Here is a 15,584-nt window from a genome sequence, read left to right as displayed (position 1 = left end):
GTCTCGCAATTCATAATTTGCCTTTCTGCTTCCAAAGAGACCCTGAAGGCAGCATGCATTAATTGAAAATACAAGACCCCAATCATCACAAATGAATCTATCATAATAAAATGAGGGGGGGGGGGTTTAGGGGGAATCCATGAAACATTTCACAGCAGTAAGCTAAAAACTTTAAAAATGAGAATGACCAACAAAGAATTGACCATTTGAGACAGCAAGTGGAAACAAACACATATGGGGGGGGCACATATATGGGGCATCCACTTAACTTAAACACCTACCTACACAAAAAAACGGGTCTTAACTAGTTTGGAAACGTCAGCAATGATGGACTAAACAGGCCTCTGAGGAAAGGAGTGTCACAAGCTGGGGGCTGTCACCAAGAAGGTCCCGTCGTGCTGGTGGCCATCATGGCTACTTAAGAACCCACTTTAGCTACGATTAAGCTGCACAAAAAGCCGAGAGGCCATCCTCTTTCTCACTGAACCCTGGAAAAAAAATAATGAATGTCCTCCCAGTTGTCTCAGTCTGTTTATCCGTCCTCTTTCTCTGTAGCACATTCACCGGCCGTGTACATCGTGAATGGCAACTCCGTGGCCGTCCCTCTGAATAACTCCCCCTCTGGCGCCGTCTCTCAGTCCAACTTCCATGTGCAATTCTGTATGACCACCAGAGGTCCTGTGGGAAGAGATCCGAAGGCGTTTGGTAGGAGAAGTCACCCTTTGTTTTGTGTCCTCAGCCCAGCCGTGAAGGGCCACACGTGTTATCCACCACCAGAGTAGCCCCGTTATCAGCCGTGTTCTGGTACCCTCAGTGCGCAAGGTGCTTTTCAGGGTGCACTAGAAGAGGTCCGGGCCTCTTGCTATCCAGAAAGTGATGCAAGAGAGATCACAGAGGAATGGGGAAAGAAATGGAGGCGTGAGGGCACTTTTTAGGAGGAGGTGGGGGTGCTGTTCATTTGGGGTATCGGGGCTATTTGCAGGGTCTCCCTATGGCCGCAGTTCAAATCACAGTGGAGGAGAGGCTGGGTCTAGCTGAGGAAGGGCCTGGAAGAGGATGACAGTCGCAGTGTTAGAGAGGGAGTATTTTAGCGGAAGACCTGGGTTCAGAGGCAGCCCTGTGGTTTGCAGCACCCAGTGCCAGAACTCACTGCATCACCCCCATGACGGACCTCCCCCTGTACCAGACCATACAGAATAAATTGCAATATCATACGCACAGCCCAAATGCAGTGGTGTCACTAGGGTAGGCATAATCCTCTTACAGCATGGGTCACCCTGCTTAGCAGCCGTAACCCACAAAAAAATCCAGTGGCCAACTTGATGGCACTCACACAACTGGAGCTTGGTGGGTGGCCTTGGGTCAACCACTTGACCTCTGCCTGCCTGCACAAAATAGCTGATAGGGCCCACATCCACTGCTCCAATCCCGAGTTCAGTGGAGGCTGAGTGGTCTACTACTTGAGGGCTGCACACTACTAGTAGTGGGGTTAAAGAGAGGGCAGCCTGCTGAAACAACCCTTGGTCAGGTACTGGACTGCCCCTAGATCTTGCAGTAGCTCCTGAGATCAAGACATTGGCCTGCTAGTAAGAAGACACAGAACCAGTGCTCAAGAACCTGTCTCTCTCTTTGACTTTTGACCTCCAGGGCCTTCTGGGACTCCCAACCTGGCCTATTTTCCACTCGGTACCAAAGATATTCAGGTGATCGTGATTGTTGAACCTGTACCTCAGCTGGTGAATTTGCCTGTTGGACCCGGAGCTGCTGACATAAGCCCCTGCCCAGGCAAGTGCCATTTTTTTTTTTTGCCGTTGTGCAGCCTGATTCCCTTCATGTTTGCATGGACGTCAGTCCCATGGAGTTCAATGGTGCTTTACTCTCATGTAATGGTTGGCAACCTTCAGTCTCGAAAGACTATGGTATAAGCCTACAGCACTTGATATTCCCAGGCGGTCTCCCATCCAAGTACTAACCAGGCCTGACCCTGCTTAGCTTCCCAGATCAGACAAGATCAGGCATGGAAAGACTATGGTATAAGCCTACAGCACCCGGTATTCCCAGGCGGTCTCCCATCCAAGTACTAACCAGGCCTGACCTTGCTTAGCTTCCGAGATCATGGTATAAGCCTACAGCACCTGGTATTCACAGGCAGTCTCCCATCCAAGTACTAACCAGGCCTGACCCTGCTTAGCTTCCGAGATCAGACAAGATCAGGCATGGAAAGACTATGGTATAAGCCTACAGCACCTGGTATTCCCAGGCGGTCTCCCATCCAAGTACTAACCAGGCCTGACCCTGCTTAGCTTCCGAGATCATGGTATAAGCCTACAGCACCTGGTATTCCCAGGCGGTCTCCCATCCAAGTACTAACCAGGCCTGACCCTGCTTAGCTTCCGAGATCAGACGAGATCAGGCATGTGCAGGGTAACAGTTGCTGCAGCAAAAGTTCCAGATTGCTCCGGCATGCATGAAGCCAGCCTTTGGTCCAAATTAACTGTGTCAATGAACTCCCTTGGCTGGGAGCTGAGTTCTCGGCAGGTACCACCTCTGCCCGCTGTCTCTGGTCGCTCCTGCCTCCTGCCTTCTGTGTGGCCATAACAGGGGTGGCAAAATGCAGTCACATCTGGAAAGGCAACAGATGTGAACTGCTGGTCAAATGCAGCAAAATGTCTTCTGCAATATACCAGGCTCCTTGCAATGGATTGTGGGCAAGGTGGTCTTTGGTCGAATTTAGCAAAGCTCTTCTGACGTCCATGAGAGAGAACGCACGTCCCCCATCGCTTAGCCCAGATCCTGCATTCCTTTGCTGACAGAAATCCTTTCCTTCTCCATTTAAAGCACAGTCAGTGGGCTACGGGGTTGTCATTGCCCCCCCCTCCCCAAATGCAGCAAGTCCTCACTTAAAGTTGTCAGTAGGTTCTTGGAAATAGCAGCTTCAAGTGAAATGACTTATAACAAAACCAATTTCACCGGTTGGCCAATTGATCTACGTAAACAAGAGTTCAGTTCCTACAGCATATTTCTGGTTAAAAAACAAAAAAAAAAGCTTCAAAATAAAGACCCCAAACACTTCTAATATTAAACACTGAAATAAATGCGAGCTTTTGGGGGCCAGAGAAAACCCACACAGACATGGGGAGAATGTGCAAACTCCACACACAGACAGCGGCCCCTGCTGGGAATCGATTTTTTGGTCTCATCAACTTTATTATTATTATTATGGCCGGATCCCAAAGGATCTCCTCTATGGAGAACTCATGCAAGGAAAGCGCCCTACAGGTAGACCACAGCTGCGATACAAGGACATCTGCAAGAGGGATCTGAAGGCCTTAGGAGTGGACCTCAACAAGTGGGAAACCCTGGCCTCTGAGCGGCCCGCTCAGAGGCAGGCTGTGCAGCATGGCCTTTCCCAGTTTGAAGAGACACTTGGCCAACAGTCTGAGGCTAAGAGGCGAAGAAGGAAGGCCCATAGCCAGGGAGACAGACCAGGGACAGACTGCACTTGCTCCCGGCGTGGAAGGGATTGTCACTCCCGGATTGGCCTTTTCAGCCACACTAGACACTGTGCCAGAACCACCTTTCAGAGCGCGATACCATAGTCTTTAAAGACTGAAGGTTGCCAATACAAATTATTATTATTATTATTATTATTATTATTATTATTATTATTATTATTATTATTATTATTATTATTATTATTTTATACCCCGCCCACACAAGGCAGCTTACAAACGCTTTAAAAATACAACATTAAAAACAATCATTAAAAACACTTTAAAAATACAACACTTTAAAAATACAACATTAAAAACAATCATTAAAAACAATTTACAATAATTAAAAAATCTAAAAACAAACAAACCCCGTGGATTTTCATATAAAAAGCAAGAAGCAAGAACGCCAGCCAGCCTGTCAACAATTAAAAGCTTTTTGAAATAAAAAGGTCTTCAGTCCACGCCGAAACGTTAGCAACGAGGGAGCGGTTCTCAGTTCTAAGGGGAGGGTATTCCACAGTTTGGGGGCCACCACCGAGAGGCCCTCTTCCTGGCCGCCGCCCCTCTTAGGGGCGGCACAGTCAAAAGGGCCCCCCCAGATGATCTAAGAGCATGGGCAGGATTGTAGGGAAGGAGGCGGTCCCTCAAATACCCCGGACCCGAGCCGTAAAGGGCTTTAAAAGTCAAAACTAGCACCTTGAATTGGGCCCGGAACAGAACCGGCAGCCAGTGTAAATGAAATGATTTTGAATGAGGACTTGCTGTAGATTGTCAGGTCATATGGTACATAAATAACACCCCCCCTCCTCGCTTCTTTTGGGGGTCTAAGAGGAGCCTTGTTATCAGTATGTTGTTCATTGTTGACAGGAGAAGCTGGAATGGATAAAGGACCTGAGATCCCACCCGTTTCTCCAGAGCAAGTTCACAACAGATCAGGTGAGCACCAAGAAAAGCAGCGCTTGATCAGCATCAAGGCTTCAGAGTTATCCTTGACTTTCTCAAATACCTGCTGTGGGAAGAGTCTGCTCAGGTATCTCTGGCCTTGCTCTCCATTCCTGGTCTGTACCCTCCTCCAGGTTGGCTTTCTTCCTCAACTTGCGAAGGACCTGTTGGTGCTACTCTCGCTTTGTAGCATTAAACACTATTTCCATCCAAAGTGCCAAAGCGATCCAGCTTCCTAGATCTGGGTGCCAAAGGGCTCAGCAGTTCCCATCCCTGGCAGCACCTCCAGGTGAGGCTGGGAAAGCTGCTTCTCTGTCTGAACCCCTGGAGAGGTCTGTGGAACTCCTTGCCACAGGATGTGGTGATGGCGTCTGGCCTGGACGCCTTTAAAAGGGGATTGTATAAGTTTCTGGAGGAAAAATCCATTACGGGTTACAAGCCATGATGTGTATGTGCAACCTCCTGATTTTGGAAATGGGCTATGTCAGAAGGCCAGATGCAAGGGAGGGCACCAGGATGAGGTCTCTTGTTATCTGGTGTGCTCCCTGGGGCATTTGGTGGGCTGCTGTGAGATACAGGAAGCTGGACTAGATGGGCCTATGGCCTGATCCAGTGGGGATGTTCTTATGTTCTTATGTACTTACCAAGCCGGTGCAGTCAAGAACCTCCCTCTTGTCCTGTTCTTCTCACCTACTCTGGGTCCTTCTCTTCCTAGATCCAGTCTCAGCTGCTCGGAAGCAGCTGAAAAAATACTTCCAGGAGTCATGCCGGCTGATGCCCACGGAGCAAGAAATCCCCCTGGAGCGCCTGTACATCGATGCCGACCTGGCGCAATGTCCAGCTGAGAGCAGGAGCGGTAGGAGTGCTGAACTGCGGGTTTCTGACCTCGACCAGAAGGAGAAGGTGAGAGTGGCCAGGAGCCAGCTGTTCCAGGTGGCTGGAAAGCCCGACTGGGGCACAAAAGTCATTATGGTGCTGGGGAAGGCAGGGATGGGCAAGAGCCTCCTTGCCCAAAAGGTGTGTCTGGACTGGTCCAACGGCATATTGACGGAATACGACTTTGTCTTCCGGTTCGACTGCTTAAAGCTGAGCCAGCTCCTTGAGGAGCCTTGCGGCCTGCAGCGCCTGCTCCTTGAGCTCTCTGATGGACCTCCAGAGGCAGGCGATGACGTCTACAGGTACGTCCTGCGCCACCCAGACAAGGTTCTCCTCATCTTCGATGGCTTGGAAGAGCTGAGGGATCAGGACAGCCTCCTGCCCGGCTCTGACAGCCCATCCCGCAGAGAGCTGGTGGGCCTCGGGGAGGTCCTGGCTGGCCTGTTCCAGAAGAAGCTACTTAGTGGCTGCACCCTGCTCCTGATGGCACACCCCAAGGACAAATTTCATCCATACATGCCCAAAACCGACAAAGTCCTGGAGCTCTTGGGGTTCTCCACCCAGCAAGCGGAATCGTACCTCACTCGGTACTTCGAAGGCTCTCCGTCCGCTGCTGAGTTGGTGACCACAATCAAGAGCCACCTTTACCTGTTCAGCCACTGCTCCAACCCTGGCCTGTGTCGATTCGTTTGCGAGTTCATGTCTGAAACGGGAAACCAGGAATTGCCTTCCACTCTCACCGGCCTCTTTGTCAAGTTCCTCCTGCGCAAGCTGGGGTATGTGACGAACAGTGTGGCCTCTCCAAGTCACCTCGGCGTCATCGCCTTGGCTGAGGTCGCCTGGTCTTTCAGCCAGACTCACCAAGGCGTGCTTTTGCATCACCATTTCCCCTCTTTGGAAGCGCAGGAGTTGGCTGTTCAAGCCGGGATCGTGCGACCCTTCAGGTTCCCCCCAGGTTCCCGGACAGAACATGGCTACACATTCTCCAGCCTGGCGGTGCAGAACTTCTTGGTTGCTCTACATTTGGTCCTGGCCAAAGAGATTAAGGACAAGAAGCTCACCAAGCACCTGCAGCTGCTCTCCAAGAAGCCTCCTTCCCCATTCTGGGACCTGGTGCCTCGTTTCTTAGCTGGCCTGCTCTTCTTACAGGATGAGCTCAGCTCTCCCACCCTCCTGGGAGAGGATGCAGAGACCATGATTGCCAAGAAGCAGAGGAGCGTCTCCAGATACATCCGGAAGCTCGAAATTGGGGATTTCGGCCCCAAAAAGCTGCTTGAGCTTTCTCACTGCGTCCATGAGACCCAAGACAAGTACCTCTTGCAGCATTTGGCCCTGGCGCTCAAGCCGAGCCTCTCGTTCTGCAGCGTCCAGCTCACCCTTCCCGACGTCCACGTTCTGTGTTCCGTCCTGAGCAGGTCTGCCAAGCGGTTTGCTTTGGACTTGAGGCAGTCGGTGGACTTGGAAGGCCTCCGGATGTTGGTCAGCTTGAAGGACGTGGCCTCCTTCAGGTTGGTGGGATTTTTCTCAGGATCGGGCCTGTCGTCTACTTGGTCTCATTCCCAGGGTTTTAAGGGTGCTCAGAGTTGTTGGTTCTGAACCCTAGAGCCCTCAAAGATCCCTGTTCGGTAGTACTGCCACCACCCTGTAAGAGCCAGTGCATCAGTCCAGGGACACTGAGACCCTCTAGGCTTAACTATATCCCTTGTAGGCACTGAGCACTTTCTTTACATAAAGTCTGTCAGTCCTCAAGTTACTAGTCCACAATGAGGATTTTTGGTAGCTTGCTGAACGGCTAGGCAGGATTCTGAACCTTTGTCCCCAACAGACAATGAACCAACATGGTAAAAGGATTTTTACTTTATTAAGTACATAGGGTTACAAAAAGTTACAAAAGGCAGCAAATGCTAGAGGCATAAAAACTTCTAGGAAACATAACAGCATAAAACAACAAAGCTAACTGGCTAACTCTATTATTCTCTGACTCTCACCTGGGTCAGCTTCTTTTGTAGATCCTCAGGTCAGTTACCTCTGAGGCCACATGGTCCTGGTGGGGCAGGATGTGCACCCACCTCCTATCTCACCAAGAGACAGACCAAAGACCCTGTCCTCCGGAAGTGGGGCTGGAAGCTCGCCCTCTCAGCTCTTCCCTTCCCCCTGGAGATCTACAGCTGCATTCCCTCCTTGATGGGCATCTTTCTGGCTGTCTAGGTGCTACATTATCACCTTCCATTGAGTTGTAAATTCCTAGCAGCTAGGAAATGCAAGCCACTTCTGTGTTACTGTTTTAGCTTGGTTCAGGCTTTGCAATGCTACTAGGCCTAAACTGTACATATTCATGACAGGGCCTCAGTGGGGGAACAGGCACCAGGCGGTTGGGTGGTGGGCGGCTGACTCTTAGTCCGGTGGTCCAGAATCAGGTCAGAGCCAAGACCCAAGAGAGCAAATGAGAGTGGTTGCTGGGAGCTCAGGCAGAGTTGCTCAGACTGAAGGCTGTGCCCAGAGGTTGGGGCTTTATGTAGCAGCTGGTGGGCAAGGATTGGCCCTCGGGAGATCAAACTTCCTCTGCTCCGTGCCCTCTTCTTCTTCAGTCCAGGGAGTGGGAGGAAGAGGCTGACACGTCACCAGGTAAGTGGGGCAGCATTTGATCTGCCCCCTGAGGTATCAGGAGGAGTAGGGACAGCCTTGGTTGTTCTCCCCATAGGTTCACATTCACTTATATTAGGATGGGTGCAGGGGCATGAAATACACCATTGATTTTCTTTTGGAAATCCATGGTTCATGTGAACAGGTTTGCCCTAGGAACGCACCCTTCCCCCTCTTTCCCTCCACTGTTTTCTTTCTGGCGTCACTGCCACAGTGTTGTCTGGTCCCTGATTGCATTGGGGACCCTTCTGCAAATTCAGCAGCCTTGGCGTGGGGGTGTCTTGCTTGTTGGCAGGGTGTCCCTCGGAGAAGCCGTCCGGCTCTGGAATCACTTCTGGGAGGCCCGGCAAGGAGAGCAGCTGAAATCCGCCATTGAGAAATTTGCCGTGGTTCCGTTCAAAGCAAAGACAATGAAAGATATCGACGACCTCGTGGCTCTCGTGCGCATGCAGGAGGAAGTAGCCCAAGGGTAAGGACCAGCTCGACATACCCACGGCCTGCCCGTCACGTGCCTGCTGTTCAGTCCAGACCGACTCTCAAAATGGCTCACAGTTTCGGGGCGTCAAACCCATTCTGTCCAGCAGGCCGAGTAGCATTCGTGTTGCCTGCTGAGAGTTTGAAGTGATGTCATAAAGCAGGAAGTGATATCACAAAGCAGGTCATGACCAGATTGGTCTCACTTAGGAACTCATTAGCTGCAGATCGAAGAAGAGAAAGCACACAAACGTTGATCGTGTTTTCAAGATATGGGCAAGCCTGGTTATCTCATGGCCCACCTTTTCGGCAGGGATGGCACAGCCCAGCAACTGAGAGCAGCGGGTGGTGATGCTGGGAGAACACAAGAGCTAGATAAAGAGCTTCCGGGGGCCTCGTCCGACTCATGGGCCTTGTGTTTGACACTCCTGGTTTAGACCCACAAAATGATACCATAGACTGGGAATATGTTGGCTTGTGTCTGGTAGCCTCTTCTGGCCACTGGCTGGACAGCCCAACTTCCAGGTTCTTCCCTCCAAAGGAAGGGGGCAGATGATACCGCAGGTATCATCGTCCTCAGGGCTGGATGATGGCAGAGGTGCCAGTGGGCAAATGAATACAAGGAGGGGGATCCAAAGAGCTATAGTCTAACCTTTGACAGAAGAACCCACAGTCCTACCTTACAGTCTTTCAGGATTCCTGAGATAATGTACGCAAAGGTTTTTGAACTTTCCAAAGGGTGATATCTGGTGCACGCAAAACATTTGCAAGCTTTGTCTCAGCAGCACATGAGTATTAATTAATTGGTTGGTTGGTTAATTAATCAATGTTTATACCACTTCCCCAGAGTTCAAAGGGGTGTACAACAGGGGTGTCGAACATTAAGGCCCGTGGGCCAAATGCAGCAATTTCTCCAGCCCCCATTATAATTGGGCTCTCCCTGCATGATAATTGGGTGCTCTCATATCTTGAAAATATGGACAAGATTTGCGCGTTTTCTCTTCGCTCACGTTAAGCCCATGAGTTTCTATGTGAGAACAAAGTGTGCTTATGTCCGGCCATCATTGGCTTAATGATGTCACTTTCTGCTTAAGTCACTTCCGGCCTTGATCAGGCACCATGAATGCTAACTTTGGCCCTCTGTATGAAACAAGTTTGACACCAGTTTCAATCCTGGTGTCTGGGCTGCCCGGGGCCAGGACCTCAAAATGCCCACCCCCAGCCTAAAAAATCACTTCTGGTTTCCAGTATAAGATAAGTAGAAGATAACATAAGAACAGCCCCACTGGATCAGGCCATAGGCCCATCTAGTCCAGCTTCCTGTATCGCATAGCGGCCCACCAAATGCCCCAGGGAGCACACCAGATAACAAGAGACCTCATTCTGGTGTCCTCCCTTGCATCTGGGATTCTGACATAGCCCATTTCTAAAATCAGGAGGTTACACATACGCATCATGGCTTGTAACCCATAATGGATTTTTCCTCCAGAAACTTGTCCAATCCCCTTTTAAAGGCGTCTAGGCTAGAAGCCAGCACCACATCCTGTGGCAAGGAGTTCCACAGACCGACCACGCGCTGAGTAAAGAAATATTTTCTTTTGTCTGTCCTAACCCTCCCAACACTCAATTTGAGTGGATGTCCCCTGGTTCTGGTGTTATGTGAGAGTGTAAAGAGCATCTCTCTAACCACTCTGTCCATCCCCTGCATAATTTTGTATGTCTAATAAGTGGAAAATATTTGAACATCAATGGGTTAGGCTTCCAGACTTCCTGAAGGTCTTTAGGGATGGCGGTGGGACCTGCCGTCAGCTGATCCATTTCATCAATGAGAATTCTGGATTCACACACCTGAAAGTGGCTGATGGGAGTGGTACAAACTTGACTGCAGCTTCCATCAGTCAAGGGAATTCCAGCTGGACCTTCTCAAACCGACAGTGGAGTTGATTTGGGGCTACTGCCTGAAATCTCCTTGGGCAGAATTTTAAACCTCAAAGGACAGTGAGATCTTCTCTTTAAAACCTCAGGCGCTAATCGTGGTTCCCTGAATTGTGTTCTCTTTAGCAAGGCGGATTCCACCGGCTGCACCATCCGCGTCATTCCCGCTGTCACCGACCTCAGACAACTGGATTTCTCGTAAGTCAGAGAGGATTTTAAGGGTGCTTTTTAAAAAATAAAAAGGGACTTCGTAAGCAGGGACTATCAGCAGCTATTAGGCATTACTTACTGCCCCGGTACCTTGAGCAGTGACATCACAGCATCATGTGATGTTGTGATGCCACTTCCAGATTCTCTCCGGAGGAGAACCCCCCCCATACCCTAACACCCCCCTAGAAAGATCTACGTGTTACCTTTCAACAGCCAAGTTCTTTTCTTTCCATGCTGATCTTTCCTTTCCAGAAGACAGGAGTATGATAGACACAGAAGGGGTTGCAAAACATTAGTCAAAGGAAAGGTTTGAAAGTCACAGTCACACCTTTTGTGATCACTTATAGTGATCTGGAATGTGGACTTCTTCATCCTGAGTAAACAGACAGGCCGGTGACAGCAGCCAACTCCCCGGGCCTCAGAAGGCCTCTTAGAGGTCTCCGAAAGGTTTTGGCGCAAACCGGAAGTGCTTTTCGGAGGCCTCTAAGACAACCCCTCAAGGTGTGCTACCCAGAGCAATGTACCCCTTCCTGCCCTCCTTAGCTATGCCACTGCCTCAAAATTTGGGGTTCGTTGCTGTCCCTTTGCAAGAGTAACCAAGAGACAGAAACAAACTCTCACCACATTTGGAAAGATCTGATTGCTGCCAACAAATCATGTTCCCCTCTGCTCTGCAGGCTGGGACCTGTCTGTGGCCTGAAGGGCTTCTGCAAGTTGGTGGGAATCCTGGACGCGTTTCTGAATCTGCGACACTTGGAGTAAGTCGAAAGAGGCGGCTGGTCCTCCATACCCTTTGCTTTGCACCCCTTCTTTGAAGGGAAGGTTCTTTTCACAAGTCGGTAGAAAATGTTTTGGAATTGATGCACCAGTTTAAGGTGGTACATATCAGTCAACCGAGGCCTCTTGAACCCGGGGCGGGCCCTAAATGTCTTCTGCAATTTCACAGCTTGGATGCACAAAACGAAAATGAAATTGGAGATGAAGGGGTGAGCGGCCTCTGCGATGTCCTTCCTCGGTTGCCTTGTTTGGAAGTACTAAAGTAAGTAGCCAGACTGAGGAATGCTGGTTCCAGGAAGCTGTCAGCAAGGCTTAGCCACTGTTACCCTGCACACGCTTGATCTTGTCTGATCTCGGAAGCTAAGCAGGGCCAGGCCTGGTTAGTACTTGGATGGGAGACCGCCTGGGAATACCAGGTGCTGTAGGCTTATACCATAGTCTTTCCATGCCCGATCTCGTCTGATCTCGGAAGCTAAGCAGGGTCAGGCCTGGTTAGTACTTGGATGGGAGACCGCCTGGGAATACCGGGTGCTGTAGGCTTATACCATAGTCTTTCCATGCCCAATCTCGTCTGATCTCGGAAGCTAAGCAGGGTCAGGCCTGGTTAGTACTTGGGTGAGAGACCGCCTGGGAATACCAGGTGCTGTAGGCTTATACCATAGTCTTTCGAGATTGAAGGTTGCCAACCATTCAGGGGCACAAAAGAGGGATTCACCACAGACCTCCGAGGGCAAGAGGCAGGCCTCTCCAAGGCACCATGGGAAACGATTTGCTTCTAGAAGAGGCATTCCCATCTCTTTCTCAAAGAAGAGGGAATGCCTCTTCTAAGGACGGCAACAGCGTCTAAAACAGTGGCCTTCAACCTTTTTCATGCTGCAACCCCAATAAATAAAGTGTGTGATTGAGGACCCACCGCCAATCCTTCCTCCCTCCCAGGACCCACCCCCCTTGCCATACACTCACGCCTCCCACCTGCCCCATTTCCTCTACCTCCTCCGTCTTCCTAACAAGCCCTGAGCAGCCTCTGCAAGGCTGGCCTTACGAGTGGTGGGGCGAGACAGCGAGAAAAGGCCCTGCAGGATGCTATCAAGAACTCAGTTTTGATCAGGCAGTAGCAGGACCAGATTGGATCCAAGCCCTCGCTTGCACAGGCTTTGAAAGGTTGCCGTGATCCCCCAAATGACACTTCATGACCCCATTGGGGTCCCGACCCACAGGTTGAAGAACACTGGTCTAAAAGACAAGGTTTTTTTTCCTCGGCAAATGTCGTGGATTCATTGATTCAATTCATCGGATGAACTGGCTACAGTTTATTTAATTGGAGACCTAAAATGAATAAAGACAGCCCTTAATGCTGCAGTTTTGTTCTTAGCTTGTCACAGAACAAGATAACAGATCGGGGTGCTAAGAAGCTGGCCAAAGCCCTGCCACTTCGGCCTTCATTGAAGACACTTAGGTGAGTACAGCTCTGTTTTTAGCCTCCTCTAGCAGAAATCCCCCACGGATTGAGCAGGAGGTTTGCCGTATGGATTGTGCTTTCTGCACAAGGAGGCATTTTCTGCAAACTTTCTTAAGAGATCCTAATTACTCAGTAAGGATGAATATCTGAAGCCCAGATGCCAGATCCAGCCTGTGGGAGTGAACCCCCTTCCGGTGGTGTCGCTAGGGGGGTGTAGGCAGCACTAAGTGACATGCATGGAGTGGGGGGGGGGGGGGGGAGTGACACAATTGCTGGCCAAAATTTTTTAAATCTTGGTATATTTTCAAATAATGCCATCATGTTATATATCAATCTATGCGTAATTTCATGCCGAAGGCGATGAAACAAACCACGCTGAAATGTCTCTACTCTATCAAAAGATATAGCCCAAAACCCAGTGGGGTAGGGCAATGGTGGATCACCATGTCCATCTCCTGGGGCACTGCCCCGCCCACTGCATGGAAGGGGGTCCATCATGGGGGTGATGCGCTGGCCTCTCGCACCGGGTGCCGCAAACCCCTAGTGACACCACTGCCCCCGTACCTCCAAACTGAGCCACATCCTGAGGTATCTGGTGTGCTCCCTGGGGCATTTGGTGGGCCGCTGTGAGATACAGGAAGCTGGACTAGATGGGCCTATGGCCTGATCCAGTGGGGCTGTTTTTATGTTCTTATGTCTTCTTGTCTTCCTTGCCCCTTGACAAAACAGACCATATTTTAGACTAGTGAAATACATGAAAAAACATAAATTAATCCTTAATCAGCAAAATTTGGAAGCCAGCAACTACAGCCAAATAAGCCATCTCTTCCCTGGTGCCTCTGTTCGCCATAGGCGAGCCAATTAATTCCTGTCTAAGGAAGGAGGGTCTGTGGCAGGTGCAGACAGGAAAGGGGCTGAAGTTTAGGTTGCAAGAGACTGTGGGGCTGGTGCAATGGCGAAAAACTCTACAATGCCCCTGTGACCTCACTTCCTACTCCTTTTTAAAAATCCTTTCCCAAATGCTTCTTTGTGCACAGCACAAAGGTAATAGAACATAAGAACAGCCCCACTGGATCAGGCCATAGGCCCGTCTAGTCCAGCTTAATGTATCTCACAGCAGCCCACCAAATGCCCCAGGGAGCACACCAGATAACAAGAGACCTGCAAGGCTTCCTGGGAGTTGTAGTTAAGAACATAAGAAGAGCCCTGCTGGATCAGGCCAGAGGCCCATCTAGTTCAGCTTCCTGTATCACACAGCAGCCTACCAAATGCCCCAGGGAGCACACCAGATAACAAGAGACCTGCAAGGCTTCCTGGGAGTTGTAGTTAAGAACATAAGAACAGCCCCATTGGATCAGGCCAGAGGCCCATCTAGTCCAGCTTCCTGTATCACACAGCAGCCTACCAAATGCCCCAGGGAGCACACCAGATAACTAGAGACCTGCAAGGCTTCCTGGGAGTTGTAGTTAAGAACATAAGAACAGCCCCATTGGATCAGGCCATAGGCCTATCTAGTCCAGCTTCCTGTATCTCACAGCAGCCCACCAAATGCCCCAGGGAGCACAACAGACACAACCTGCCTCCTGGACGGTACGTGTCCCATTCATAATGGGAAATGGAAATAGCTCTCAAACTGGTTGAAAAATACATGCACGGAAACGACTTCTGAGGCCCTGTCTGGATGAGATCCATTTCCCATTTAAATGTCAACCACTCCAATGTGCCTTTGTGTTCCACAGCTTGTATAATAATTACATTGGAGATGGCGGGGCAGAAAGCATCGCAGAAGCGCTTCCCCAGATGACCTCTCTGAGAGTCCTGCAGTAAGTATGTGCCCGTTCTGGAGCAGAGAGAGAACATGTCAAGAGAGCCCTGCTGGATCACAGCAAATGGCCATCATCAAGCCGGTATGCTGTTTCCACAGTGGCCCACAAGGCACCTCCGAGAAGTCCTCTAGGAGGGCTTGAAGGCATTGGTTTCCCCGTTGTTTGTCCACCAGCAACTGGTCCTCAGGGGTAGACTGTCTTGGCACATGGAGGTTTCACATAGTCACCTCAATACCAGCCGTTGACAGTCCTCTTCCAAAAATGTGCCTGATCCTCTTTGAAAGCCAGCTAACCCCAGCGCCGTCACTGCATCTCGGTAGCAGTCAGTTCCACAGATCAATTATCATGCCTTGCCTGCAGAGGGACTTCCTTTCTCTTGTTTGTCCTGAATTTATTGAAAATAAGAACATAAGAGCAGCCCCACTGGATCAGGCCATAGGCCCATCTAGTCCAGCTTCCTGTATCTCACAGCGGCCCACCAAATGCCCCAGGGAGCACACCAGATAACAAGAGACCTGCAAGGCTTCCTGGGAATTGTAGTTAAGATCATAAGAACAGCCCCACTGAATCAGGCCATAGGCCCATCTAGTCCAGCTTCCTGTATCTCACAGCGGCCAACCAAATGCCCTAGGGAGCACACCAGATAACAAGAGACCTGCATCCTGGTGCCCTCCCTTGCATCTGGCATTCTGACATAGCCCATTTCTAAAATCAGGAGGTTGCGCATACACATCATGGCTTGTATCCCGTAATGGATTTTTCCTCCAGAAACTTGTCCAATCCCCTTTTAAAGGCATCCAGGCCAGATGCCGTCACCACATCCTGTGGCAAGGAGTTCCGCAGACCAACCACATGCTGACCCTGAGTTCTAGTTTGACAAGAGGGGATCTGCTTTCTCCCTGCCACACCTCATGCGATAAACCTCCAGCATGCCTCTCTTCCCGCTAA

General features: G+C 50.3%; 1 protein-coding gene and 2 pseudogenes across 1 annotated transcript in view; 2 read left to right on the top strand and 1 right to left on the bottom strand.

The window, feature by feature from the left end:
• The window catches only part of CIITA (class II major histocompatibility complex transactivator), a 40,719-nt gene that overhangs the window by 21,947 nt on the left and 3,188 nt on the right, over window positions 1-15,584 (top strand). Inside the window, exons 7-16 of the mRNA XM_066640861.1 lie at window positions 556-705; window positions 1,648-1,785; window positions 4,362-4,430; window positions 5,152-6,820; window positions 8,251-8,424; window positions 10,491-10,562; window positions 11,252-11,332; window positions 11,521-11,613; window positions 12,724-12,807; window positions 14,550-14,633. Of these exons, the coding sequence (XP_066496958.1) occupies window positions 556-705; window positions 1,648-1,785; window positions 4,362-4,430; window positions 5,152-6,820; window positions 8,251-8,424; window positions 10,491-10,562; window positions 11,252-11,332; window positions 11,521-11,613; window positions 12,724-12,807; window positions 14,550-14,633 (2,614 nt within the window). The remainder of the gene's footprint in view (window positions 1-555; window positions 706-1,647; window positions 1,786-4,361; window positions 4,431-5,151; window positions 6,821-8,250; window positions 8,425-10,490; window positions 10,563-11,251; window positions 11,333-11,520; window positions 11,614-12,723; window positions 12,808-14,549; window positions 14,634-15,584) is intronic.
• On the bottom strand, window positions 2,323-2,442 carry LOC136633841 (5S ribosomal RNA; annotated as a pseudogene).
• On the top strand, window positions 11,662-11,779 carry LOC136633881 (5S ribosomal RNA; annotated as a pseudogene).

This window comes from Tiliqua scincoides, chromosome 13, assembly GCF_035046505.1.
Source record: "Tiliqua scincoides isolate rTilSci1 chromosome 13, rTilSci1.hap2, whole genome shotgun sequence".
Lineage (NCBI taxonomy): Eukaryota > Metazoa > Chordata > Lepidosauria > Squamata > Scincidae > Tiliqua > Tiliqua scincoides.
This window is presented reverse-complemented; position numbering and strand designations above follow the sequence as displayed.